Here is a 27,253-nt window from a genome sequence, read left to right as displayed (position 1 = left end):
TGACACTATTAGAGCATGGACATCTTAGCCTCCCACTCCCCCATCTGAAAAAAACCTATCAGCACTTTCTGGAAGACTGTTCTGCAGAATGCCAGTGTGAGGGCCCACTGCTATGCTGGAGGGAAGCATCTTGTTAGTGCTGCTAAGTGTACCCTTTATGATTTTCCCTCACCTCCTCAAGCTTTATTTCTCAACTAAAAGATGAGGATTAAGGCTAACAAGTGGGGGGATGTGAAAAAAGTTTTATGATGTTGTCTAAAAGAATAGTTTCTTAAAAAAAAACAAACACATGCAGAGTTGTCTGGCGGTATGATTTAGAGGGAGACAAGTATATTGGTTTCCTTTGGGTGCTATTACAAATTGCCACAAACTTGGTTGTTTAAAACAACAGAAATTTATTCTCTCAGCCAGAAGTTTGACATCGGTTTCACTGGGGACAAATCATGGCTATGGTGGCAGGGCTGTGCTCCCTCCAGAGGCTCTAGGGGAGAATATACTCTGCTCTTCTTCCAGCTTCTGGTGGCTGCTGGCATTCCTTCTCTTGGGTGGCCACATTGCTTGCTTGACTCTCTGCCTCTTTGGTCACATCACGGCCTCCTCTTGTATGTATCACATCCGTCTGCCTCTGTCTTAGGAGAACACTGGACTGAATGCAGGGCCCACCCAAATAATGGAGGATAATCCCCTAATCTCAAGATCTTTACTTAATCACATCTGCAAAGACTTCTTTTCCTTATAAATTAACACAGGTTTGTAATTTTTTTTTTTTTTATGATAGTCACAGAGAGAGAGAGAGAGGCAGAGACACAGGCAGAGGGAGAAGCAGGCTCCATACACCGGGAGCCCGACATGGGATTCGATCCCGGGTCTCCAGGATCACGCCCTGGGTCAAAGGCAGGCGCCAAACCGCTGCGCCACCCAGGGATCCCTACAGGTTTGTAATTTTAATCATCAGTGGCTGTTATTCAGCCTACTACAAAGGAGCTTGCTCCAGTTTAATCAGCATCCTCAAATCAGAGATAACTCATCTGTTGTTGTTGTTTTTTTTTTTTCCTATTTAGTTGGGTTGTTTTAATTATAAAAACAATTGCTGTTCATAGCAGACATTCAGGAAAAACAAAAAAAAAAGTTTAAAAAAAGAAAAGGAAAGGAAAAGAAATTAGATTAAAAAAAATCATGTGTAATCCTCTCACCCAGGGATAGATAGCCCCTCACCAATTAGCATTTTTCTAGGCTGTGTCTTTTGCCCAATGAAAAGGAAGAGCAGAAAAAAGAAGATAAAGGTAAACAGAACAAGTGATTTGGAGGGTAATGGCATGTACTGGCAATTTTCATAACGGATATACATAGAGGGGAGCCCACTTTAAAATAAATCTACAACTACGAAATGACGTTACCTGGGGCAGGAAATGCCTGTACCACATGTGGTCATGGCAGTCTGTTCTTCAAGGGTGGGAAGTTTAGCTTTGGCCACTCACTGGAAAACTGCTGAATTTTTCCATTACCACTTCATTCACTCCCAGAGGTCAGAGCCTGGCCTGCTAATCTGCCCTGTCATAGGCTTCTCTTGGGTTCTTATCAGCCTTCCTCAGTGGGTCAATGTTATGAGGACTAGGGGAGTCTGGCATGTTCCTGCTCCTCCCAGGCTGATATCAAAGGGCAGCAGGAGCTGTGACAGAAGGCAAATATTCAGACCAGAGCCAGATGTGGAACTGAAACAGCAAGAGGAAAAAAGCAAGAGCACAGGTAAAAAAAAAAATTTTTTTTAAATCTCATCCATCTCATCTTAGGTATAATTCATGTCTGAGCACACAAAGGGCTTAGTAAAAGACTAGCTAACTTGTAGACTTGAAAAGGATAGTGAGTGAGAAATTTGGGGAAGTGTAGAAGAATGTTCATATGGACCTAGAATCTCAGAAAACTTTCTTTCTGTCATAGTTGTTATCAGCATTCAAGTAACATCGATCAATCAGACTTGGCAGTCAAGAGAGTATAGGTCTTTCTAGTTCAAAAGCAATTAGATTTGTTCTTTGGGTCCCAGCAGGTGGAAATTATAGGAAGGTGAATTAGAGTTGAAAAATCAGGAAGCCAAGAGCCTGGGTGGCTCAGTCGGTTAAGCATTTGGCTTCAGCTCAGGTCATGATCCCAGGGTTCTTGAATAGAGCCCTGTGTCGGGCTCTCTGCTCAGCAGGGGATCTGCTTCTCCCTCTTCTCTCTCCCTCACCCCTCTCTTATGTGTGCTCTCTCTCTCTCTTTCTCTCTCTCTCTCAAATAAATAAAATCTTAAAAGAAAAATCAGGGAGCCATTTCTTTTTTTTTTAAAGATTTTATTTATTTATTCATGAGAGACACAGAGACAGAGGCAGAGACATAGGCAGAGGGAGAAGCAGGCTTCAGGATCACCGCCCTGAGTCGAAGGCAGATGCTCAACCGCTCAATCGCTGAGCTATGCAGAAGTCCCCAGAAAGCCATTTCTAACACAGCTTTCAGAAAACAGAAGGATCTAATTTGAGAGGTAGTGAGTTACTGGTTGCTGGGGGTGTTCAAGCAGTTGCTGGAAAGCAATTTGTTTGGATTTGGGAATATTACAGAGAGGACTTGAGACTCAAATAAATGGGAGCACCTGCCTGGCTCAGTTGGGGGAGTGTGTGACTCTTGATCTCAGAGTCGTGAGTTCAAGCTCCATGTTGGGTGTAGAGATTACTTAAAATAAATAATTTTTTAAAAGAGAATCAGATAAATGGTTAGACCAGAAGGTCTTTAAAGTTCCTTCCAAACACTTCTGTGATTCTATTATATGAATAAAATGTTTTCAGAAATTTCTCTAAGAGCCATACTTTTACATTTGCCTATAGAAGATGCTTATGTATGAAAAAACAATTCATAGGTTGATTCTGGTTTGCCTGCAGAAAGTGAGAAGGTGACCAAGAGCAAACTAATGGCAGGAGAGGGTACCCATCCTTTGGGATGCCTACTTTTTTCCCTGTTGGTGGGTATAAACAACACCCACATGGCCTCTGCTTGGCGAAGATTACACAGAAGAAATGGTCTCTTCTTTTAGAGGAAGAATTTTGACTTAGGTTAGCCAAATTTTGTTTTGCAATTAGCAAAAGCTAAGGGGGTTGTTTCTAAAACATTTGCTTCAGAACCCTGATTTCAACTCGGGTGGCTGTTCTCTGGTCTGTGAAGCAAAAAGGAGGCTGACAACAGTTTAATGACTTTGTATGTCCCAAAGGCTCAGTTCTCTTCCAAGCCTTAGAGATTCCCATGGCACAGAGCAGAACTACTTAGGAGGGAAAGAAAACTCCTGCTCCTACCTCACACTGTGTATCAAGAACTGTATTTTTAGGAGGTTTGAGGAGCTAAAATGATTTCTGCATTTGGTATCAGTAGCAATTCTTTCAGGAGTAAAATTTTTTAAATCTATAAAATAGCACATAAAGAATACCAAATGCTATGTTTGTTTTTATAGCAAGATCTTATAGCAAGATCTTCTACATCACATATACACCCCAGTACTATCCTCCCTTAGTGCTCTGTTGCCTTCCTTCCCTTCCCCTTTGAATTATAAATAGGAGCATCTTTTGGCTTCAACCCCTACTTCTGCATATTGTCTAATAACTTGCTTTAGCTCCCATGCCAACCCATGCCCATTAAATCTGGGCTCACTATTGCCACTTCCTGATTTTAACTGAAAAACAACTAAAAATTTTAGCAATGTAATTTTTCCATTATGGCCAAATATTAAGCATTCACCTTTATCTATGCCTGCTCCTGCTGGAAAGGCTCGGGCTCTTGTCCAAGTAGTTAGAGAATGGTAATATCAAAGACTATTTCCAATGTTAAAATGTGTCTCCAATAATTTATGACTTCAAAGAAAATATCTTGAATCTCTGGGATTCTTGTTAATATAGAAATGTTTGTGTCCAGGTTATTTACTGGAACCTCGTTCTGTTACCACTTGGAGCACAGAGGGGCTGCTGGAATGGCGGGCCTCCAGACTGATGTGGAAATGCTCTATCCCGAGACAGTTGTACACGTGGGCAGGGTGACTTTTGGAGAAGAGAACAGGAAGAAGATGATCAATAACTATCTGAAAAGAACTGAGAATAAGAAGATCATCCAAGCCACCTGCGCGCTGTTAAATTCTGGAGGGGGTGTGATCAAAGCAGAGATTGATGATGAAACCTACAGTTACCGATGCCACGGGCTGGGACAGGATCTGGAAACTTCTTTCCAAAAGCTCCTTCCTTCAGGTTCACATAAATACCTGGACTACGTGCAGCAGGGGCACAATCTCCTTATTTTTGTGAAGTCCTGGAATCCAGATGTTTTCAGCCTTCCCCTACGGATTTGCAGCTTGCACTCCAATCTATACCAGAGAGCTTTGACTTCCACCATCAATTTGACTGCCAGGAGTGCCCTGGAGCTTCTCAGAGAGAAGCAGTCTAGAGCCCAAAGAGGAAGATCAAGGGTGAGGCACCTGAATTCTCAGACAGTTCCTGACAGAAACATTCAGGAAGAGAAAGATATGAGGAGTTCTGCCTCAGAATTGTTTCAAAAGGACAGGCTCATGTATAAGGAGAAACTCAATTTTACTGAGTCAACCCATGTCGAGTTTAAAAGGTTCACCACCAAAAAGATTGTCCCCCGGGTTAAAGAGATCCTGCCCCATTATGTTTCTGCATTTGCCAACACTCTTGGAGGATACCTAATTTTGGGGGTAGATGATAAGAGCAAAGAAGTGTTTGGATGTAAGCGAGAAAAAGTGAACCCCGACTTACTAAAAAAAGAAATAGAAAACTGTGTAGAAAAGTTGCCAACATTCCACTTCTGCTGTGAGAAGCCAAAGGTGCATTTCACTACCAAAATCTTGAATGTCTACCAAAAAGATGTCCTGTACGGTTACGTCTGCATGGTTCAAGTGGAGCCCTTCTGCTGTGTAGTATTCACAGAGGCCCCGGATTCTTGGATCATGAGGAATGATGCTGTCACAAGGCTGACGGTGGAGCACTGGGTGGCCATGATGTTGGATGTTCACTCAAGTAAAACAGAAGAGAAGTCGTCATCCAGTTGGCAGGGAGGAACCCCTTCGGTATCTTCTGTGGCTGTTCAGTCAGGTATTTTAATAGAAGAGTAGAAGGCTGTTTTGTGGGGCAACTCGGTGGCTCAGTGGTTGAGTGTCTGCCTTTGGTGCAGACTGTGATCCCAGGGTCCTGAGATCGAGTCCTACATCAGGCTCCCCACAGAGAACCTGCTTCTCCTTTCTGCCTATGTCTCCGCCTCTCTGTGTCTCTCATGAATAAATAAGTAAAAATCTTGAAAGAAAGAAAGCTATTTTTGCTTACAAATAATCTCCCATTATAAGTTTCTTTTAAAAATAGTGTCCGTTCCAGGGTGCCTGGCTGACTCAATCTGTGAACCATGCAACTCTTGATCTTGGGGTCTTGATTTCAAGCCCCAAGTTGGGTGTAGAGATTACTTTAAAACGAAATCTTGGGCAGCCCCGGTGGCTCAGTGGTTTAGTGCTGCCTTCAGCCCAGGGTGTGATCCTTGAGACCCGGGATCGAGTCCCACATCAGGCTCCCTGCCTGGGGCCTGCTTCTCGCTCTGCCTGTGCCTCTGCCTCTCTCTCTCTCTCTCTCTCTCTCTCTGTGTGTGTGTGTGTGTGTGTCTCATGAATAAATAAATAAAATCTCAAAAAAAAAAAATCTTAGGGACACCTGTGTGGCTCAGCAGTTGAGCATCTGCCTTCGGCCCAGGATGTGATCCTGGAGTCCCAGGATCGAGTCCCACATTGGGCTTCCTGCATGGAGGCTGCTTCTCTCTTGCCTGTGTCTCTGCCTCTCTCTCTCTCTCTCTCTCTCTCTGTCTCTGTCTCTCATGAATAATAAAATTTAAAAATTTTTAAATAAAAAAAATCTTAAAAATTTTTTTTTTCAGTTCTGAAGACTCAGAATATTAACTCTTTGAGGTCAAGTAATGCTTGGATTTTAGTCCACTTTGGGAAAGTTATCCCATCAGCTATGAGTTAGTGAGAGTTCCCTTTTATGCACTGTAACTGCCTGTTGAAAGAATTTTGCAGCCTGATAGTCCTAGTCAAAAACATTCACCAACAGTGTTACCCTCTAAAGATGGTATTTGAAAGAAACACATTAAGGATGACTCTGCTAATTCTTTCAAGGGAAGCTTGTTGACAAACCTCAATGGTTTCTGTAACATTAGGAGCTAACACCTTCAGCCCGCGGGCTTGAAGCACCACCAAGTGGGGGAAAAATGACGCAAAGGAGATGGGGAACAAGGGGTGGAAGTGGGGAGGAAGACTCCTAGCGTTTTTACTTCCTTCATGGTTTGGCTCAGAATCAGCCCTGGTGATTTCTAATCAGTCCAGTAAGGGCTTACAGGCTGAATAAAACTTATCGGTGTGACTTCATGGTCAATATGTTTCAAATTTAATAAAAGAAGCCGGGATCAAGACTTGAGTGATTTTGCTGGATCATTTTCCTGTCCTAAATTTGAGTTTGCTTTTCTCATATACACACATACCCCAAACTAGAGATCCACCACTTTCTGCTCCATCTAAACTTTCAATGGGGGCTTAAACAAACTATAACAATATAAAAAAATACGGTGCTTAACTTTTTCTGATCCCCACTATAAGTTTTTCCTCTTAGGGATGACCAAGAATCAGAATATCAGAGTTAGAAGGAAACGTAGGAGTCACCAGCTCACTCTGGCATGCGAGAGGGAATAAATGACTTGCCCAAGATGAGTCACACAGTGACTTAGAAGATGGATTAAAAAAAGAAGAAGAAGAAGAAGGTGGATAACCCTGCTGGAGTCCCCAGGCTTCTTTTCCTGACATATGTGAATTGTTTGAGGCATAGAAAGTGTGAGAGTGGCTCAGGTACTGATACATATCACATGTCAACAGTAGTAAAAGCAAGAAAGAGAGTTTTCTGGGGTGCCTGTGTGGTTCAGTCAGTTAAGCGTCTGAGTTTTGATTTTGGCTCAGGTCATGATCCCTGGGCTGTGAGATGGAGCCATGTGGTGTCAGTCTCGGTGCTAGGTGTGGAGCCTGCTTATTTCCCCTCTCCTCCAGCTCTGCCCTCCCCATCTCTCACTCTTTCCCTCTCTTATTTTTTTTTAAAGATTTTATTTATTTATTCATGAGAAACACAGAGAGAGCGAGAGGCAGAGACACAGGCAGAGAGAGAAGCAGGCTCCATGCAGGGAGCCCGATGTGGGACTCGATCCCGGGACCCCAGAATCACATCCCAGGCCAAAGGCAGGCACCAAACCGCTGAGCCACCCAGGGATCCCTCTTTCCCTCTCTTAAAAAAAAAAAAAAAGTTTTCTTTTTCATCTGAGACAGTTTGCCATGTATTTGTTTAGCAACTTCCAGTTTGGCCGCTGACTCCTTGTGTGCACCAGCTCCATCAACACTAGGAAGCCCATCATTTCCCATAAAAGTCTTGGAATTTAAGGGGCCTCTGCAACAGCGTCTGTTTCCAGGTATTCTTTCTTGATTTCAGCTGAAGGGACTATTTTCTAAAATTAGGGTGGAGGGGGACACCTGACTGGCCTAGTCAGTACAGATGTGATTTAATCTCGGGGTTGTGAGTTTGAACCCCGTTGGGCATAGAGTTCACTAAATAAATAAATAAATAAGTTGGGAGGAACTGGTAGCAATTAGTCCTAGGCTTTCTCCTTAGAGGAGGTTAAGTGCAGGACTTAGCAGACATAATGGTCCTGAAATAATAATTACGACTGACTCTTGCTTCTCACTTGTTGTATCCACACTACATTTCTGTATCCTTTGGGGCTTCCAGTTACACGTGACTTTTGTTCTCTAAATTTGAGAGTCTACACCACAAGAGAACTGCCCCCTGGCTTTCCAATGAGAAGGAAGTGAGCCACAGGGTCACCTGGACTCTTCTTAAAACAGAATTTCTCAATCTTGGCACTACCGATATTTGAACTGGATAATTCTTTGTTGAGAGAGGCTGCTTTGTGAATTGTTGAATGTTTAGCAGCCTTCCTGCCCTCTACTCACTATAGATGCTAGTAGCACCTCTCCAGCTATGACAAAAAATATTCCAGACATTGCCAAATGTCCCCCAGGGGGCAAAATTGCCACATGGTTAAGAATGGATGTTCTAAAGGAAAGTTCCTATTTCCTTACAGCATCAGGTTCACACACACACACACACACACACACACACACACACACACAAACCCTTAGCTGGAAGGAATACCCTCCTTGTGGTAGTACATAACTTGGGGTTGGGGAGGGGGTGCTAGAAGGTTATCCTGTGAAGACCTCTGTTACCTTCCCCTGTACAAGAGCTGCCATAAATGGGAATTTCATAGTCCTGGCCTGTGAAGAGAGGGTGCTTTCTTTTTTAAAAAAAATTATTTTTTAATTTTAATTTCAGTATAGTTAACATACAATGTTATATTAGTTGCAGGTGTATAATACAGTGATTCAGCAGTTCCATATATTACTCAGTGCTCATCAAGATAAGTGTACTCTTAATCTTCTTCACCTAATTTATTCATACCCCCCCCACCTCCTCTCTGATAACCATCTGATTGTACTCTATAGTTAAGAGTCTGCTTTTTGGTTTGTGTCTTTTTCCTCCTTCGTTCATTTGTTTTGTTTCTTAAATTCCACGTATGAGTGAAATCATATGGTATTTGTCCTTCTCTAACTTAACATTGCCTAGCATTTTACTCTCTCGATCCATCCATGTCATTGCAAATGGCAAGATTTCATTCTTTTTAATGGCTGAACAACATCTTGTTGAATGTATATACCATACCTTTTTTTATCCATTAATCTATGGATGGACATTTGGGCTGTTTTCATAGTTTGGCTATTGTAAGTAATGCTGCAATAAACATAGAGGTGACTATATCCTTCCTATTAGTGTTTTCGTATTCTTCAGGTAGTAAATACTGGGTTTTGTGATTACTGGATCTTTCTAGATAGGTCTCCAGAGGCAAGGAAAACAAAAGCAAAAACAAATTATTGGAACTACATCAAAATAAGAGTGGGTGCTTTCTGTGTACCCAAGGAAACCCATAGTTCCATGGCTAGATTCATTTCTTCCTATGATGTTGCAGGAATACTTACAATATGCTTTTGTAAATTTTAGTTAGTAACTTCTATTTCTTGCATTTTCAGTGACACAGGAAGAGATACAGTTTAAACCAGAATCTCTCTGTAAGAAGCTCTTCTTGGATCATAAAGGACTCGAGGAATTAATGAAGACACAGATATATCCTTGTTCTCAGGGGATTGTGATATTTTCTAGAAGCTGGGCTAGTGATATTGGCTTAAGGAAAGAGGAGGGTGTTCTGTGTGATGCTCTCCTAATAGCAGTTAACAGTCCCCCGGTACTCTATACAATCTTAAAAAACCCCAGTTGGAATGGAGGGCTTGAGTATGCCCGAAACACTGCTCATCAGTTAAAGCAGAAACTGGGAACTGTTGGTGGTTACACAGGGAAACTGTGTGTTATCCCAAGGCTGATGTACTTGCCCAGCATACAGTGTAGCCCTGGTGAAATCCTCGTGCACTACCCCCAATCCTACAGGCTTACTACCAAGGATGAAATGGAAGACCTGTTACAGGCCCTTATTGTAGTCTCACTGTGTTCCAGATCTCTTCTGAGTGACCAGCTGGGCTGTGAGTTTTTCAACTTGCTCATAGAGGAGCAGTGTGAGTTACTCTCAGAAAGCCTTCAGGAGACACGTGAATTGTTCATCCACTGCTTTCCGGGAACCAGAAAGACAGCCCTAGCCATAAAGATCATGGAGAAAATCAAAGATTTGTTCCAGTGCAAACCCAAAGAGATTCTTTATGTTTGTGAAACTGACTCCTTAAAGGATTATGTGACGTAAGAGTTCCACTGACTCAACACAATATACATAGCATTTAGTCAGTCTTTTCCACAGTATCACAAAAGCAGTTTGTGTTTTTAGCTTAAGACTTGATGATGCCTTAGCTGCATAAATGTGAGAGCCCAGACTGTATGCACATTTCCAAAACATCAGGTAGTTAAGCTATCGATGGATACTTTGCAATGCTCAGGCTTGAACATCTCATTACAAATTAGCCAACTATATATCACTTTAAATTTCTCTAACTAGAAACACTTTTCCCCTACAATCTCTGGCCTTAACTCTAAGAAAAGAAGATATAAACTTGTCCTGCTTTACATATATATTTTGCTTGATATTTAATGCTTTAAAGCCAAAGAGTATTTCAGTTCATTAGACATTATACCTAACAGGAACTTGAATTTAAGTACCATTTGTTTTTGTTTATAAAATATTTTCATTTGTTTGACTTTTTCTGAACCAACAATTTCAGAAAACATGCAAATCTGCCTCTGATTTAAATATTTACCTATCAATTTAGTAAAAGAAATTGGTTGTTATACAATCCAACAAATGAGGGCAAACTCATTTTAATTTTTGGTTTGGTTTACTTATTTATTCAATAAATCTTTTTGAGCACCACTTCTATGCTAGGAATGTGTACTTTTAGTATTAGCAGGTGAAAAACATATTGAAGACCTGGCCATAAAGTCTAACAAAGGAGACAAAAAAAATAAGCAATGTGAGTGTTGTGTAACAACACATTTATGCAGCTAAGGCATCACTCAACATGGTTATAAAGATATGCTCATCTTAACTTAGGCTGGAGGTTGATCAACAGATAGTCCCCAAGGAAGGAGATCCTTGGGCATACTCTTAAGAAGTCAGTAGGAGGAGTGAGTAAAATGAGGGCTTTTTAGGTAAAGGGCACACAGCAAGTGCAAAGGCACATGAGAGAATCAAAATAGTGGGTCTGACTAGGGCAGTGAGAGAATGGGGGTACGTGGCAGATGATGAAATCGGAAAGGAGATAGATGCCAAATTATGGAGAATCTCATAAACTAAGCTGAGGGCTATGTTTTATAGGTAAGTCAAAAATATCCCAGTCTAAAGGCAAATTCAACAAGTATCTATTGAACCCCTGGTATGAGGGGGCTAAGAACAGTGCTTTTCTTCAAGAAGTCTACACAGTCCCAACTGGTGGAGAACATGAGTAGCTGTGATTCAAAGCATAAGGGGTAAAACCCCAAGGACTGCATATGTAAAATCAGGAAATGTGTGAGAATAAGTGATATAACTTAGATTCAAATTAGAGGAGGCAAGAAACAGCCAAGTTATATAAATTTTTTAACAAACTTGGTCATATAATAATATGGTAATAAACTTGGTTGTTTCTTGCCTCCTCTAATATGTTGAAACATACTATAAAGGAAAATTGAGCTAAGGAAACACAGTAGCAGTTCCAGAGAACCATAGCCCTGTAGATTTGTTACCCTACTTGACATGTCACAGAACTCAGCAACCTCCTGATGTTTTCCTTACCAAAACCTAGGGAGGCTTTGGTTTTGTACTACAAGGGGAAGGGGAGATAGGACTTGCTTTAGAGGAATTTGTTCTAGCTCATACCTTTTTGCACATAAAAATTATGTCTCTAGGGACCTGTTCTCCAGCTCTAAAAAGGACAGAAAGTTAAGTAACAGTAGTAGCAAGTATAAGTTACTTTTGAGATTTCCTTTCCATGTAATGAGCTTGTCTTCAGAGATTGCCAAGCAGCAGAAAAAGAGTAGTGATAGAAATAAAATCTCCTACCTGGGTTCATCTCAAAAAGTTTCACATGCAGATTTAGTTAGATAACCCCAAAGAGGAAGGTTTGCAATTATGTATTCTGTCTGCAGATCACTTGTAAGTAGAGCAGTTCTGTAGTGTTCCAGACACCACGAATCCATGGATCAGCCTCTCATGAGAACCAGCCTCTGATTCCAATCCACGTAGTAATGAATACATGTTGGTACCTTTGTTTATATGCCTGAAACCTTATTCTCTCTTTCATCCTCTCAGCCAACAAACCACCTGCCAAGCTGTGACCCGGAAGATCTTCTTACAAGGGGAGTTCCTTAAGATTAAACACATAGTGATGGATGATACTGAGAATTTCTGCAGTAAATATGGAGACTGGTACTTGAAGGCCAGGAGCATCACTCATCCAAAGGTGAAGGGAGCTGGCAGTGAAAACCTTCATCACGGGATCCTCTGGATTTTTCTGGACCCTTTTCAGATCCATTGTGCAGATATTAATGGTCTTCCCACTCCATCTGCTCAGTTTCCCCGAAAAACAATCACCAATGGAATCCACTGTGCTCTGGAAATAGCAATGGTCATGAAAGAGGAAATGAAGAGGATCAAAGCAAATCCTCCCTCCAGCCTGGCCCCAGACACACTGTCATTGTTCAGGGAAGCTGCCTACGAGGAAGCAGTGGGTGCCCAGGCTCTGCCTGGGGTGTTTGAGACAGAGACTAGCCTGACTATGGAACAAATTGTTAAACGGGTGGCCGAAAGGTGTCACAACCTGTTCCAATGTGGCTATCAGCCTCAAGACATTGCAATTCTGTGCAGGAAAGGGGAGGACAGAGGACGCTATGAGTGTGCACTTCTAAAAGCAATGGAATTATTTGAAACCCATGGAGTGGCAAAGGTTGTGTTTAGCCAGGCCTCTGGCGTTTGGGGCAGTTGCATCGTTTTAGACAGTATTCAGCAGTTTTCAGGCCTGGAGAGGAATATTGTGTTTGGGCTTAGTCCAGAATGGACCCTGTCAGAAGAAGCTCATAAGCTCCGCTTTGCCTCACGGGCCATTAAACACCTCTACCTGTTTTATGAAAAGAGGGCAGCTTTCTGAAAATTATTTTTAACAGTACAGGCAGCCAGGAAGGACAGTGTCCCTTCTCCCAGGCAGGTGGTGGCCACTCCTTCTCACATATTATCAGTGAGGAAATCAAGGCATAGTAAGTATGGATAGTGTGGAGCCACGGAGACGTCTCTTGGGCGAGACCCTTCCATTCTATGCGCTGTCACTGTCCTTTTCCCCATCCACTTCACCTCCTTCCTGTACAGTGATAGCAGACTGAAGATTGGTCCTCTGCCTCTGGTCTTCCTAGACCAGTCCATCTTTCAGGGACCAGACCTTGTCCTTAGATAAAGAATGGAGTGTGTGGCATCCCCTGCCAATATATCTGCAGTGAGTCCCTGAGGTCTTCAGGTCAAACCCATTTCCAAGGTATTCCATGATACACCCTGACTTACTCTTCTAACACATCCTTTGTTCTACTTCCTCTCCCAATATGTATAAGGCACCCCCAGCCTTGCTGGCCTATTTTGAGAGTAGGAGATAGGATGCCCTCCAGGCTATGAACGTTGATTGGCTATCTCAAGGGCAGTACCTTGGTTAGACCTCTTACTGGCCTTGGGTCTCAAGATTTATGGGCCTAGAACTTGATTTCCTCTTTGCACTAAATATGGATTAGTCTCTTGGGGATGGCTTTATGGTAATCAAGCTCACAAAAGACCAATGCATAAATTAAAATATCACTCTATCAATTCATAGTAAGGATTGTAGTAACAAGTGGGCCAGATACTTTTGCTAATCAGTATATTCAACACTAAAATAGGAAGCCAAATTATACAAGCAGAGCTTTGCAACAGTGGTAATCTCATTCAAATGTATGAAGACTCTAGGCAATGTTAGACTACTGCAATCATCTCTAAAATAGGGATATTTCACCACAAGGACTAGATAGGTCAGGCTTACAAAATAATGCAAATTTAGAAGGCTAAAGGTGACAAAATGTTCCACATTCTCTGCCTCAGATGAAATTTCTCTTCTCTCCTAGTTTCTAAAGTTTTCAGGTTGACCACCAACCTTCGCCCTCACTCCTCCCAACACAGACGCACTTTGCTCACATTCATTCTCTACATATTGTTACATTCACCTAGGCTCAAAACTGCTTATACTCTGCTGCTGGCCTGGGAAATGGTCTGTGTATAGGAGGCCTTTGTACATCTCTGAGCTCTTCCATTATGATTTGGTGTTTATTTTAATCTAGCTCATAAGTTTACAGGGAGCCTGGATGGCAATGCTACTAACTATACCACCCCACCTGTACATACTCCTGGCTCCTGGCTATGTTCTCTTCTCAGCTTTCAAACCCTTGTCTGCCCCTCTACCTGCTGAAATCCTTACTTGCCAACAAGTTCTTGTTCAAATGTCCAACTCCTCAAGTAAACTTTCACCATCCCCCTAACTTAAATTTGGTCTCTCTAGAATTGCAGCCATTATATGGCTTAAAAGACTTGATGATAGTGCCAAACTCATTCTAAAGTATGCCACAGAAATAGCTGTTGGCATCATCACATCTATGCAACATGTTCCTATCATGTCTTCTTTCTAACGTATGTGAAATAGAAATAAAATCAAAAGTTCCCTTTCTCTAGTCAGCCCCCAAAATTGCTAAGCTCTTCAATGCAATCTTGCTTTCCTGTTTGTAAGGATTTTTAAGCTGCTTTGAAGATATTCTGATTTCCAGATTGCTTTTAAGTCCTGGAAAGGTTTAGGACAACTTTATTGATGCCAGGGAGGCATGAGTGCAAAAGAAAGTGTGGAAATATTCCTCTGGCTATAATTTCAGATAAAGCTCATCAGCTTTCTAAGAGATGAGAAAACAGGCAGGGCTTGGAAAAGCACTCAAAGTGGCCCCTCAAAATCACTCAGGCCACCAGATGGGCCAGTCTGAACCGAATGGCCAGATGTCTTGGTGAAAGGATTGAACAGAAGAACTTCTCCCCTGCCTCTTGCTGCTTCAATTACTTGACATTTCAACCTTTTTACCTTTCCTTGGAGTTTTGGGTACTTTGGGTACTTTGGGTACTTTGGGTACTTTGGGTGGGAGACACAAAGTTCAACAATTAATTAATTTCAGATGAAGCAGAAGATAGCAGTGCATTAATATTTGGAGATGTGTGCATTCTCGAAAAATAGTCAAAAGTAGAGAGGGATTAGGGAATAGGAAAAACAGGGAACTGTTATAATTTAGTCATAAGCATCAGTATCATTCAACTTTTTAAAACTCTATGTATAATTTGATAAAAATAATTCATTTGAAAACGAATTGTTTTATATATTGAATGTGAGTCTATCAGCTCTTAGTCTACTCAAACAGCTCAGTCTGACTGAAAGTAGAAAACCTAACTCAGTGGTTCTCAATTCTGGCTACTCATTAAAATCATCTGCCCCCCCCCGGGGGGGGTGGGGGGCAAAGAGGCTTTAAAAAATACCTGTGATCTGGGGAGTGTGAATGGCTCAGTGAAGAGCCCGATTCTTGATTTCAGCTCAGGTGTTGATCTCAGGGTTGTGAATTCAAGCCCCATGTTGGGCTCCATGCTGGGTGTGGAGTCTACTTTAAAGAACAAAAACCAAAACCAGTGATCAGCCCCAACACCTAACCAATTAAACAAGCATCTTCAGCCGCAGGCTTGAGCATCAATATTCATTAAAAGCTGTCCAGATGATTCTAATTTGCCACCAGGGTTGAGAACTATTGAACCCTTCTTCACATCTGTTCTTTCTGTCCTCAGATAGATATATACACATTTCTCTTCCCATCAGACTGTGAGCTCCTTGAGAGTAAGGATGGTCACTCAGGCATCTTTATTTCCCCAAATGCATGCAACTAGTGCAGTGCCTCGAACATGGCAAGTGCTCAGTAATTATTTGTTGAATGTACCTGCTGCTTTGAAAATCAGAATCTACTAGGGACAATGCATCTGTTCACTGAAATGGATATCTAATTTTAGAATCTTCAAAGAGTTCAGTGTGGAGAATAATCAACACTGACATAATGAAGAATAGGAGAATGAAGGAATTTAAACTGTTTTTAGGCAAGGGGCAAAATTAAAGGTCCAGGTTGCTGGAAGTTCATTAGATTTGAGTTGGAAAGGAGCACCTGGGTGGCTCAGTGATTGAGCATCTGCCTTCAGCTCGTTGTGATCCCTGGCTCCTGGGATGGAGTCCTGTATCGGGCTCCCTGCAGGCAGCCTGCTTCTCCCTTTGCCTATGGCGCTGCCTCTCTCTGTGTCTCTCATGAATAAATAAATAAAATCTTAAAAAAAAAAAAAAAGATTTGAGTTGGAGATTTGGAATTGGTGGGGACTAAGAATAATTGACTTAGAAATCTAAACTTTTCTGTAGACTCTTAATATAATGCATAAAACAGTTTGATGAAATAACTTACCTATTACAAGCATCTAAAACTTACTTTAAAAAAGAAGGGTGACAGGGGATCCCCAGGTGGCTCAGCGGTTTAGCGCCTGCCTTTGGCCCAGGGTGTGATCCTGGAGTCCCGGAATCGAGTCCCGGGATCAAGTACCAGGGTGGAGTCCTGCGTTGGGCTCCCTGCATGGAGCCTACTTCTCCCTCTGCCTGTGTCTCTGCCTCCCTCTCTCTCTCTGTCTCCCATGAATAAATTTTAAAAAATCTTTTTTTAAAAAAGAAGGGTGACATAATTCTATTATGTAAGTTTGAGAAATGGAGAAAGACAACATAAAAAGTTCTTATCGTCTTGTTATTCAGGCATAATTTTTTCCTATTTGCTTATTTATTTCCATTCTTTGTTGATATACAAAAATAGTATGTTATGATCGAGTTGTACAATCAATTTTATATCTTGGGTGCGTTTTCTCCACTGAAACTTTTTGTGAAGCATTGTTGTAGATTGCATTACTGTTCCCAACACTCCAACACTGTAGTTCCTAACATTGGAGCAGGAGTATATTTCTACCCCCTTGATGTGGGTTTGGCCGTGTGACTTTATATGGCTAGTTAAATGTCAATGGTTGTGATGTGCACAGAGGCTTTACCTTCAGCAGTAGGGCTATTCTCTTGTGCTTCTGCTCTGGCCATGCAAAAACTATGTCTTGGGTAGCCCAGCAGTCACTGATGAGTGAGAGATATGAAGTGGACTTGCAGTCAGCTCGCAGCCTGGAGCCAGCTTCAACTGATCCCTACTAGGTTAAACAAAACCCAGCTGACCTGGGGGCTCCTCAGTAACTTAATCGGTTAAGTATCTGCCTTTGTCTCGGGTCACGGTCCCAGGGTCCTAGGATGGAGCCCCATATGGGGAAGGCTCAGTGGGAAGCCTGCTTCTCCCTCTGCCCCTGCCTGCTTGCTCCCCCTACTTGTGCTCTCACTCTCTGTGTCAAATAAATAAATAAAATCGTTTTTAAGAACCCATACCCCAGCTGACTGCAAATGTATATGTGAGAAAACGTGCTTATTATTGTACACCTGAGATTTCAAGGTTGTTTGTTTTGCAGCACAGTATCCCAGCAGATTATAATAATTGTGCACTATTAAAATTAAGCCAGCCACATAGGCAGATGGCCTTTTCTTTCTTTGATTGGTATATTTATAAATTCCAGAGATGAGATTACTGGATGAAAAAGGTGACCTGGATAAAGATTCACCTCATTTATGTTGGTTCTACTAGGAAAACCCCTATACTTGACCATGCAGATTTGTTGCCTTAAATAAGAAAACAAGATGCTGACATCAGATTTGATGACAAAAGAGGCACTGGTATCTCAGAAGCAGGTGGGTGAGAATACACTGCCTGCATGGAGAATAAAACCAATGCTCATCACCCCGCCCAGAACCTAAGAGGAAGTTCTTAACTTGGAGAATTACAGATAGGAACATTATATAACCTTAACATTTTCCATTTAGGAGAGATGGGGAGGAAGTGTAGAGGTGAACAAGATTTCCTAAGAAGCTGAGCTGCCTCAGTTTCCCTAAGGTTTGGGGGAGGCTGAACATTAAATTGTTTTCAAGAAGCTTCAATTTGAAATAAGTACAAAATTTAAAATAAGTGTGTGTTATTATTTATCGAGCTCTAACTACAACCAGCTACTGATGCTGATTGCTAATGCTTTGCCTATATTCTCACATCTCTGTGAGATACATATACATTATCTCCATTTTATTTTTTATTATTTTTAAAATTATTTATTTATTTATTCAGAGAGAGAGAGAGAGAGAGGCAGAGACACAGGCAGAGGGAGAAGCAGGCTCCATGCAGGAAGCCCAGTGTGGGACTCAATCCTGAGTCTCCAGGATCACACCCTGGACTGAAGGCGGCGCTAAACCGCTGTGCCACCGGGGCTACCCGTTATCTCCATTTTAGAGATAATAAAACGGAGGCACAGAGAATTCAACTTTCTCAAAGGTACACATCTGGTAAGTGTCCAAGCTGGGTAAATAAGTAGATTCTTTGATATGGTAATCTTAACACTGAGAATGTATAAATACTCTGAAAATACTCTCCGGAGGTAAAGATACTCACATTTGCTAACAAGATGCCCTGTAAGGCTTTCATTTTTAGAAAGCATTGGCCTCCATTGTTAAGGAAAACAGCTGACTAGTCTATACTGTTTCCTGTATTTAACATCTGTCACATCTCCCAGAAGCTCCTGATCATTCTAGAAAAATCTGAATTTCTTCTTCTGCAAAGTTCAAGATTAGACTCAGGCCATATTCCTGGCTCATTTAAGGTCAGGCACTCCTAACACGAGCAGCTGCTATATCTTAGCTTCTCCTTCTGTGAAGTTGGAGGTAATTTAGAATGTAAAGTCTTCACCTTCCTTCTTCCTTTAAAATCCCTTAGAATATATTTATATATAAATATGTATAAATATTATATATAAATATAATACAGTATAAATATATATTATATACATTTATATTTTATATAAATTTATTTTTACATAACTATAAAATGTATAAAATATTATATATTTTAATATATTTATTCCCATATCTATCTATGTATAAGAGTAGATCTTGATGGTTATCAAATAAAATGGGCATTTCAAAAGTTTCAGAGAAGCCATAGCTGCCTCATCAATATTGCAGTTGACAGAGGCAATATGATTTTTTGTTGTTGTTTGTTTTAATTGAAGTTTGATTTGTCAACATATCACATAACACCCAGTGCTCATCCCATCAAGTGCCCCCCTCAGTGCCCATCACCCAGTTACCCCCCCCGCCCACCTCCCCTTCCACTCACTACCCCTTGTTCATTTCCCAGAGTTAGGAGTCTCTTATAGTTTGTCTTCCTCTCTAATATTCCCCACTCAGTTCCCCTCCTTTCCCTTATAATCTCTTTCACTATTTCTTATATTCCCCATATGAGTGAAACCATATGATCATTGTCCTTCTCCGATTTGACTTACTTCACTCAGCATAATACCCTCCAGTTCCATTCATGTCGAAGCAAATGGTGGGTATGCGTCCTTTCTGACGGCTGAGTAATATTCCATTGTATATAAAGACCACATCTTCTTTATCCATTCATCTGTTGAAGGACATTGAGGCTCCTTCCACAATTTGGCTATTGTGGACATTGTTGCTATGAACATGATTTTGAAATAAAATTTCAATCAATAAGCTTCAAATAATTAAGTTTTCAATTTTGTTCCTTCTTTCATCTAGGCCTCAAATGGAAGTGAAGAATGAAGAATTGGGACATTGCCACTATGTCCCAATACTTATTGTTTACTGCTTCAGAATTATCTCAGGCTATTTGTATTTAAAATCCACCTTCAGGGCAGCCGGGGTGGCTCAGCAGTTTACCACCGCCTTCAGCCCAGGGCCTGATCCTGGAGACCAGGAATCGAGTCCCACATTGAGCTCCCTGCATGGAGCCTGCTTCTCCCTCTGCCTTTGTCTCTGTGCCTCTCTCTCTCTCTCTGTCTCTCATGAATAAATGAATAAAATCTTAAAAAATAAATAAGTAAAATAAAATCCACCTTCAGAGGCACATGGGCTCAGTTAAGCATCCAACTCTTGATTTCGGCTCAGGGTTCTGGACTTGAGCCCTGCATTGGGCTCCCTGCCCAGCAAGGAGTCTGCTTGTCCTTTGCCCCTCCTCCCATTCATGTTCTCATTCTCTTTCTCTCTCAAATAAATAAATAAATAAATAAATCTTTTTAAAAAAGGATTCTCTCTCTCTCTCTCTCTCTCTCTCTCTCTCTCCCTCTGCCCCTCCACCCTGCTCACATTGGTACTTTCTCTTCTCTCTCTCTAAAAAATAAATAAATAAAATATTTAAAATCCACCTTCACTTTCACCCCTGCTTTATTTATTTTTTTCAAAGACTTCATTTATTTATTCATGAGAGACACAGAGAGAGAGAGAGAGAGGCAGAGGGAGGAGCAGGCTCCATGCAGGGAGCCTGATGTGGGACTCCACCTGGGGTCTCCAGGATCAGGTCCTGGGCTGAAGGTGGTGCTAAACCGCTGAGCACCCAGGCTGCCTTCCCCCCCTGCTTTAATCAGGGAAAGCTATGTCTGGCCCAATTGTGTAACTTGGAAGAGGCATGTGTTGGGCAGGGCTGGGGCTGAGTCAGTGAGGGATCCAGGGGCTTGCTTCCAAAACAACTTGATATGACAAATATACACCATCAGTCAATGGCTACTCCACCAAAATACCTCTATAGCTCCAGTCCTGTGTCTTCTAATACATAACATTGTAGCTGACCTACAATAAGTACTATGTGTCAGACGCTGTGCAAAATGTTTTAGTCATTATAACTTTTATCCTCCCAGCAGTTGTTGAATTATATATAGCAGTTCCATATAATGTAGAATAAAGTGGTGTTCGGGGCACAAGTTCTAGGGTCAGACTGACCCTGGCTTTGCATTTCAACTCTAAATTGGCTGGGTGACCTCAGGCAAGTTAATCTCTCCCTTAAAAAAATTATTTATTAATTCATGAGAGACACAGAGAAGACAGACATGGGCAGAGGGAGAAGCAGGCTCCATACAGGGAGCCCGATGTGGGACTCAATCCTGGGTCTCCAGGATCACACCCTGGGCCAAAGGCGGCGCTAAACCACTGAGCCACCTCAGCTGCCCAATCTCTCCCTTTAAGACTCTACTTTCTCATTTGTAAAACAGAGATAAAATTCATATCTGTGCCTTAGATTAAGATGAGGATTGAAATAAGCAATATATTTAATAAATGTGACTGGGGATCCCTGGGTTGCTCAGCGGTTTATCTCCTGCCTTCAACGCAGGGCGTGATCCTGGAAACCCAGGATCGAGTACCACGTCAGGCTCCCTGCATGGAGCCTGCTTCTCCCTCTGCCTGTGTCTCTGCCTCTCTCTCTCTCTCTCTCTCTATCATGAATAAATAAATAAAATCTTAAAAAGAAATAAATGTGACTGATGGGTGGAAAGCTCTATCAAAATTTCAGCTCTGATTAGATTTAATTTAGTTGAGGAAGCTGTGACTTAAAGGTAAAACACCCTGCCCAAGATCACAGACCTAGTAAGTTCTGAACCCAAGATCTGAACTCATGTCTGCCTGACTCCAAAGTCCACTTTAGCCTCTATGCTCTTCTGCTTTCCTATGCAATGTTAAAGGGATGAGTCTCCATATTGACAGGAATTTGACTTGATACTGAGACTAGGATAGGGTATATTTAGAATATTGTGATATTAAGCAACAAGGTTATTCCTAACTTCTAAAATTTTCCTAGAGGGGCACCTGAGTGGCTTAGTGGTTGAGTGCCTTTAGCTCAGGTCGTGATCCCGGGGTCCTGGGATCAACTCCTGCATGGGGCTTTCTGGGGGGAGCCTGCTTCTCCCTCTGCCTGTGTCTCTGACTCTCTGTGTGTCTCTTACAATAAATAAATAAAATCTTTTAACATTAATATTAATCTTATAATAGAAAAATAACATTTTTCTTTTTTTAAGATTTTATTTATTTCTTCATAGAGATGCAGAGAGAGAGAGAGTAGCAGAGACACAGGCAGAGGAAGAAGCAGGCTCCATGCAGAGAGCCTGACATGGGACTCGATTCCGGGTCTCCAGGATCACGCCCCAGGCTGCAGGCGGCGCTAAACCGCTGCGCCCGGGGGGCTGCCCGAAAAATAACATTTTTCTAGAAAATCAATATGATACCTAAAATGACTTACATAACAGAAATGTTTGGAGAAAAGCATCTTCTACACCAAGAAACTTAAAAAATATACCTTTCATCACTAGGTCTGTATGGTGACATTACAGAAAGATTAAATGTAGAGAGGGACAAAAGAAAACACATCCCCATTCCTGCCACCATATCACACAGCTGTTCTCATTTCTGCTTATTCATTTCCAGTGTCGGTTGGTTGGCAGATATATTTTAGCAGAGCTGTAATCACAGCGCACACTCTATTTTGTATCCTGTTTGGGTTGATTGTTCTGCAGGCCCTCTGCACTCTGCAGTGTCCCATACAGTAAGTGAGACATTTTCCACTTGGCCGAGGGAGGGGCGGCTCTCAGTGCAGCAGAGACTCTCCAATGTCCCTATGGGTTTCTTGGTCCAGCCCACCTGATCTTGAGCCCACAGAGAAGATGATGACAGGAAGTCAAAGATGCAAAAGCTCTTCAGCTCCATAAAATACCAGAGTGAGGGTGAAAGTGCCGACATTTCAGGGAACTCCACAATAGAATAACACAATTAGGACAGAAGCGTTCTTCTTCCCTCCTTTGCCCTCAGGTCAGTGTGGGAAGCTGGCGTTGGTGGTCGGGCCCTCCCTGAGGAGTGGCAATTGCCAGGTGCACCACTCAGGAGGCCTATAAAACTCTGCTTGTCTGAAGGTATTTAAATTTGCCTGCCAAGAATCACCTAGTCTGATTATTAAACTTCCAGATTCCATGCGCCCCGCCTCCATACCACTCAACCCTAGGGCAGGTACCTGAGGATCTGTAATTTGGAGACTAGTTGGGAAACTTTGTATTGAATGTTGAAATGCATGCGGCCAGTGCTTGGATGACAGGAAGAACACCCACCAAGATTGCTTTGCAGGAATGACCACAGTTTCCATCGAGCTGAGCTTTAAGGCACTCATGTGCTTGTGTGGGTTTCAGAGTCAGATGTGACAAGGTTCAAATAAGGATTCAAGCATCCAAATGTAATCTGGACAAGTTAACTGATTTTTCTTATATCAAATGGAAAAAAAAAGTAACATTATATCCCTCAGATAGTTGTAAAGAGTAAATGCTTTGTTTCATGGACTTGATCCGAACCCAAGTGTCAACAAACAGGAGGTAGTAAATCACTACTAAATTCTCAGAGCCTTGCATATAGGCAAACTGTGTTTAGAAGTTATTTTATTTTCAAAAAAATTATTTTATGTATTTATTCACGAGAGACACACACAGAGAGAGGCGGAGACAGAGCAGGCTTGCTGCAGGGAGCCCAATGCGGCACTCAATCCCAGGACCCTGGGATCATGACCTGAGCTAAAGGTAGACGTTCAACCACGGAGCCACCCAGGTGCCCCTAGAAGTTATTTTATCAACAATGTTACTTAACCCTTCTGAAGCTTCCTTCCTTCCTAGGGATAAGGAGGTACTATGAAATGCTTATTAACACAAGGTTTGGCACAACACTGATCCTTTGTGAACAGTGGTTATTAAGACATTAAGATGTCTTGGTTTTTCTCTGGACTCTGCTGGGTTTTTCTCAGTGGATGCTTTTCAAGTATGATTTTTTAAGAGGCTGTATGTCTCTCAGCTAATTTGTGGGTTTTAATACTTTTCTGAGACCAGATAATTACCCTCTCTGTTTGCCACATGTAGGCAATGCCATGAAGTGATAATGTTGGTCAGATTTAGTACAAATTGGATTTGGGGGGCAAGCTATAATACTACTGATTGCTATGACAGTCCACCATGAATAGTAAGCCAATAGTCTGTGATAATAAGAGAGGGAAAATGGGAGGCTAGTAGTTCCTGAACCTTGTTGACCATACAACCCCTGGGCCTCTTAAAAATACTACTGACTCATTATTTGACTCTATGTATCTGGAGGAGGAGCCCTAGAATGTGCATTTTAAAAAAAAAAGTGTTATGAAAGGTTCTGATGAGCAGCCAAGTTTGAGAATTAATGATGACATCTCAAACCCAATTCCCTCTAGTGCACACCTTTTCTCATGGCTAAAAGTGATTGCTAAATCTATATTGTAGTGTTCTTGCAATCTCTAACGATGGGCACCCAAAAGAAACCAAACAAGAGCTCAACAGAACTGTGACTTGTATGAACTGTGGAAGCAAGTTGCAGATTAAAGTGATAAATAGAAGAAATGTAATAAAAAACCATTGCAACTCCATTAGAAGCCAAAGCGATAAAAGGAAATTCAGCAAAAGTTTAATTGGCCTTAACTACAACTGTTGAAATTATAGAAGCTACTAGAAAAATTAAGTGAGAAAGTCAGTGAGATGCACTGTTTAATTCCCTATCTGGCTTGAGCATTGCTTTTCTTTATTTCATGAAACATTTCTTGAGTAACTCAGGCATACTTCACAAAATAATAATTCCTCTCTCCCTCTCTATCTTCTTCCTCTCCAATTCCACTTCCCTGAGTTTCTTAATTAACAGTTTGGTGTGTAATCCAAATAGGCTTTTCTGTGGCATCATTTTCCTTGTGATAAACAGTTCCTTTAGAGTCAAACCAGAACTAACTAGCCTTTCCTTTCACCTACTTATTTAAAATGGTGAATTTCCATTAATAGATGTGAAACAGCTTTCTTTTCTTTCTTCTTGAGATGGGGAAGGCAGGCATTAAGAGGTGAGAACATTCTTCTTCTCCTTCTTTAATAACCAACTCCCAAATTTTATGCTCATTTTACGGACTTCTATCAGTTTCTTGACTTAGGTAACATTAGCAAGAAAATCTTTTTGGTAAATTGAGCAGTTGAAAACTCAGCTGGACCCTGGCATCATCGCCTGAGCCAAAGGCAGACACACTCAACCACTGAGCCATTCAGGCATCCCTGAGGAATCTTCTTATTACTGAAGATTCAAGTAAAGATGTCAAGACTCAGATGTCTTTTTAAAAAAATATTTTATTCATTTATTCATGAGAGACACGGAGGGAGAGGCAGAGACATAGGCAGAGACATAGGCAGAGGGAGAAGCAGGCTCCCTGCAGGGAGACCGAGGCGGGATTCCATCCCAGGACTCCGGGATCACAACCTGAGCCGAAGGCAGTTGCTCAACCACTGAGCCACTCAAGTGCCCCAAAGTGAGAACATTCCAATTTAATTTTCTGGGAAATTGAAACCTAAAAGACAGGAGCACATCTAGCCTAATTTTCCAAGAAATTGAAACTTTAAAAAGGAGAGAATATTCTAGTTTCGTTTTCCAAAGCAATCAAAACTGGGCACTCCTCCTGGAGGCGTACTTTTGTCCTGGGGGCTCAGATTTACTATCCATTTCTCTTCTTCTCCCTTGTCAAGTTGCAGACACCCGGACAGACCCAGGACGTCCAGGAGCTTTCTCTTCAACACCCCAACCCTGAGAAAAAAAATTTTTTTTTTTAAGATTTCACCTATCTATTCATGAGAAACACAGAGAGAGGCAGAGACATAGGCAGAGGGAGAAGCAGGCTCCCTGCGGGGAGAGCCTGATGTGGGACTCGATCCCAGGACCCCGGCATCATCACCTGAGCCAAAGGCAGACACTCAACCACTGAGCCATTCAGGCATCCCTGAGGAATCTTCTTATTACTGAGGTAAGTACAGACTGCCTGAAGAGATCCGAGCCATGCCTTTTCCACAGAAAGAATGGGCACTAAAAAGGACCACGGAACTCTGAGATGAAAATCCAAGGGTACCTGAGTGGCTCAATCAGTAAAGCAACTGATCTTGATTTCAGCTCAGGTCATGATCTCAGGGTCGTGAGATCGAACCCTGCTTTGGGCTCCACACTGAGCATGGAACAGGCTTAGGATTCTCTCTCTCCCTCTCCCTCTGCTCTGCCCACCCCCACCCCACCTCCACTGCTCACATTCCCTCTTGTGCCTACAGACCCTTTAAGATATATCCACTTTAGGCAAGAGAGGCGGCAGGGAACATGTTAAGGCTACACTTTTCCTGAATTAGCCAAACAGACCATGAGGAGAACTGAGACTCACCTTTCAGTTGAGGCCAGGGCTGCAGGCTGCAGGATGCCGGACAATCTGGCAGAGGTCTGAGACAGGCAGGGGTGTAGAGGGTGACAGAGCAGACTTAGCAAAGAACAAATACATTTGGCTATTTTATTCACCAACATTACTTAAACACACTGGAAAGTGAACTTGCCCAACTTTAACAAATTCTTTCTTTACATCCTTTTGGAGATGGGACACGAATATATAATTATGAATACTTCAGCAGGTGGAGAGTAAAGAACTATTTCCTCTGTAAGAGGAACACAATCATCTGTACCAACAGATACTTATTTCACCAGAGAGAGGTAACACCTACATATATTCTGGATGTTTTCTCTAGACATCAATCAGTATCCTCACTTTTACGACACAAATATGCTTTTATTACCTTAGCCATAAATGTAAGATGAATTTTAGACCCAAATTAAGTGAACTGTTTCAGTATGCGTGTGAACAATAAACTGCTGGAGACCAGAATCAGAGCAGTGAGGTGAGGGAAAGAAAGAAATCAGAGGAGGTTATCTAATACTGCCTGTAATACTGGGCAGGCCATAACTGTTCTGACTTGAGGCTTCATCTGTGAAGTACAAGGTAATACAGCATGATGCTGGGGAGCAGAGCCAGGCCTAAAGATGTGGGTCTCCTCCCTCCTGTGTCTGTTGTTTGTTTCTTTGTGGATTGTAATTTTCTGGCTCCCTCATAACCCTACTTCCCTTCACCATGAACCACTCCTCACCTCATCGTCTCCAAACCACCCACACTCATTCAGATATACGAACACTTGCCCTAGTTCCCACACCCCAACCCACTTGTGTGGCCCTGCCACCAGGGCCCGGCAGTGAGTGTGTGTGTGTAGACTGATGTTGCCTCAAGTCTTTTTCTTTTCTTTTCTTTTCTTTTTTTTTTAAAGACTTTATTTATTTATTCATGAGAGAGAGAGAGAGGCTCCATGCAGGAAGTCTGATGTGGGACTTGATCCCGGGACTCCAGGATCACGCCCTGGGCCGAAGGCAGGCACTAAACCGCTGAGCCACCCAGGGATCCCCTGCCTCAAGTCTTTTTCAAATTAAAAACCAAACCAAACCAAAACCTTCCTGTTAATATTCTAAAATAATGCTTCTCTAGAACACTTTTTGAGTGAATATTATAAAACAGATTTTTGTATTTGAGACTATTTTGACTTTCTATTAATTGTTCATGTGATACTTTATATTAATTAATGGCTTTCTGGTACAATCTTGTATCCTGGGATAAGCCCCATTTTGGGCTTGTGTGGTGTATGTGTAATAATAGCAAGGAAAATGAACTTATATAAGTACAAAGATAAATGACAAAAATTT

At 41.8% G+C, this 27,253-nt stretch overlaps 1 protein-coding gene and 1 long non-coding RNA gene across 2 annotated transcripts; one reads left to right on the top strand and one right to left on the bottom strand.

The window, feature by feature from the left end:
- Positions 1-375: 375 nt before the first annotated feature.
- Positions 376-1,499, bottom strand: LOC121472859. Its single transcript, XR_005983020.1, has 2 exons — positions 1,398-1,499; positions 376-625 (listed from the first exon to the last, which is right to left on the bottom strand). It is a non-coding gene; the product is annotated as an uncharacterized LOC121472859 (long non-coding RNA).
- A 2,486-nt stretch (positions 1,500-3,985) lies between these two features.
- On the top strand, positions 3,986-12,781 carry LOC121472590 (protein SLFN14-like). Its single transcript, XM_041723827.1, has 4 exons — positions 3,986-5,045; positions 7,396-7,515; positions 9,191-9,905; positions 11,947-12,781. Exons 1-4 carry the CDS (start codon positions 3,986-3,988, stop codon positions 12,779-12,781), a joined length of 2,730 nt encoding a protein of 909 aa, XP_041579761.1.
- Positions 12,782-27,253: the final 14,472 nt, after the last annotated feature.

Source organism: Vulpes lagopus, chromosome 12, assembly GCF_018345385.1.
Source record: "Vulpes lagopus strain Blue_001 chromosome 12, ASM1834538v1, whole genome shotgun sequence".
Lineage (NCBI taxonomy): Eukaryota > Metazoa > Chordata > Mammalia > Carnivora > Canidae > Vulpes > Vulpes lagopus.
The sequence above is the reverse complement of the archived record's forward strand: the minus strand, read 5'-3'. Positions and strand labels throughout refer to the sequence as shown.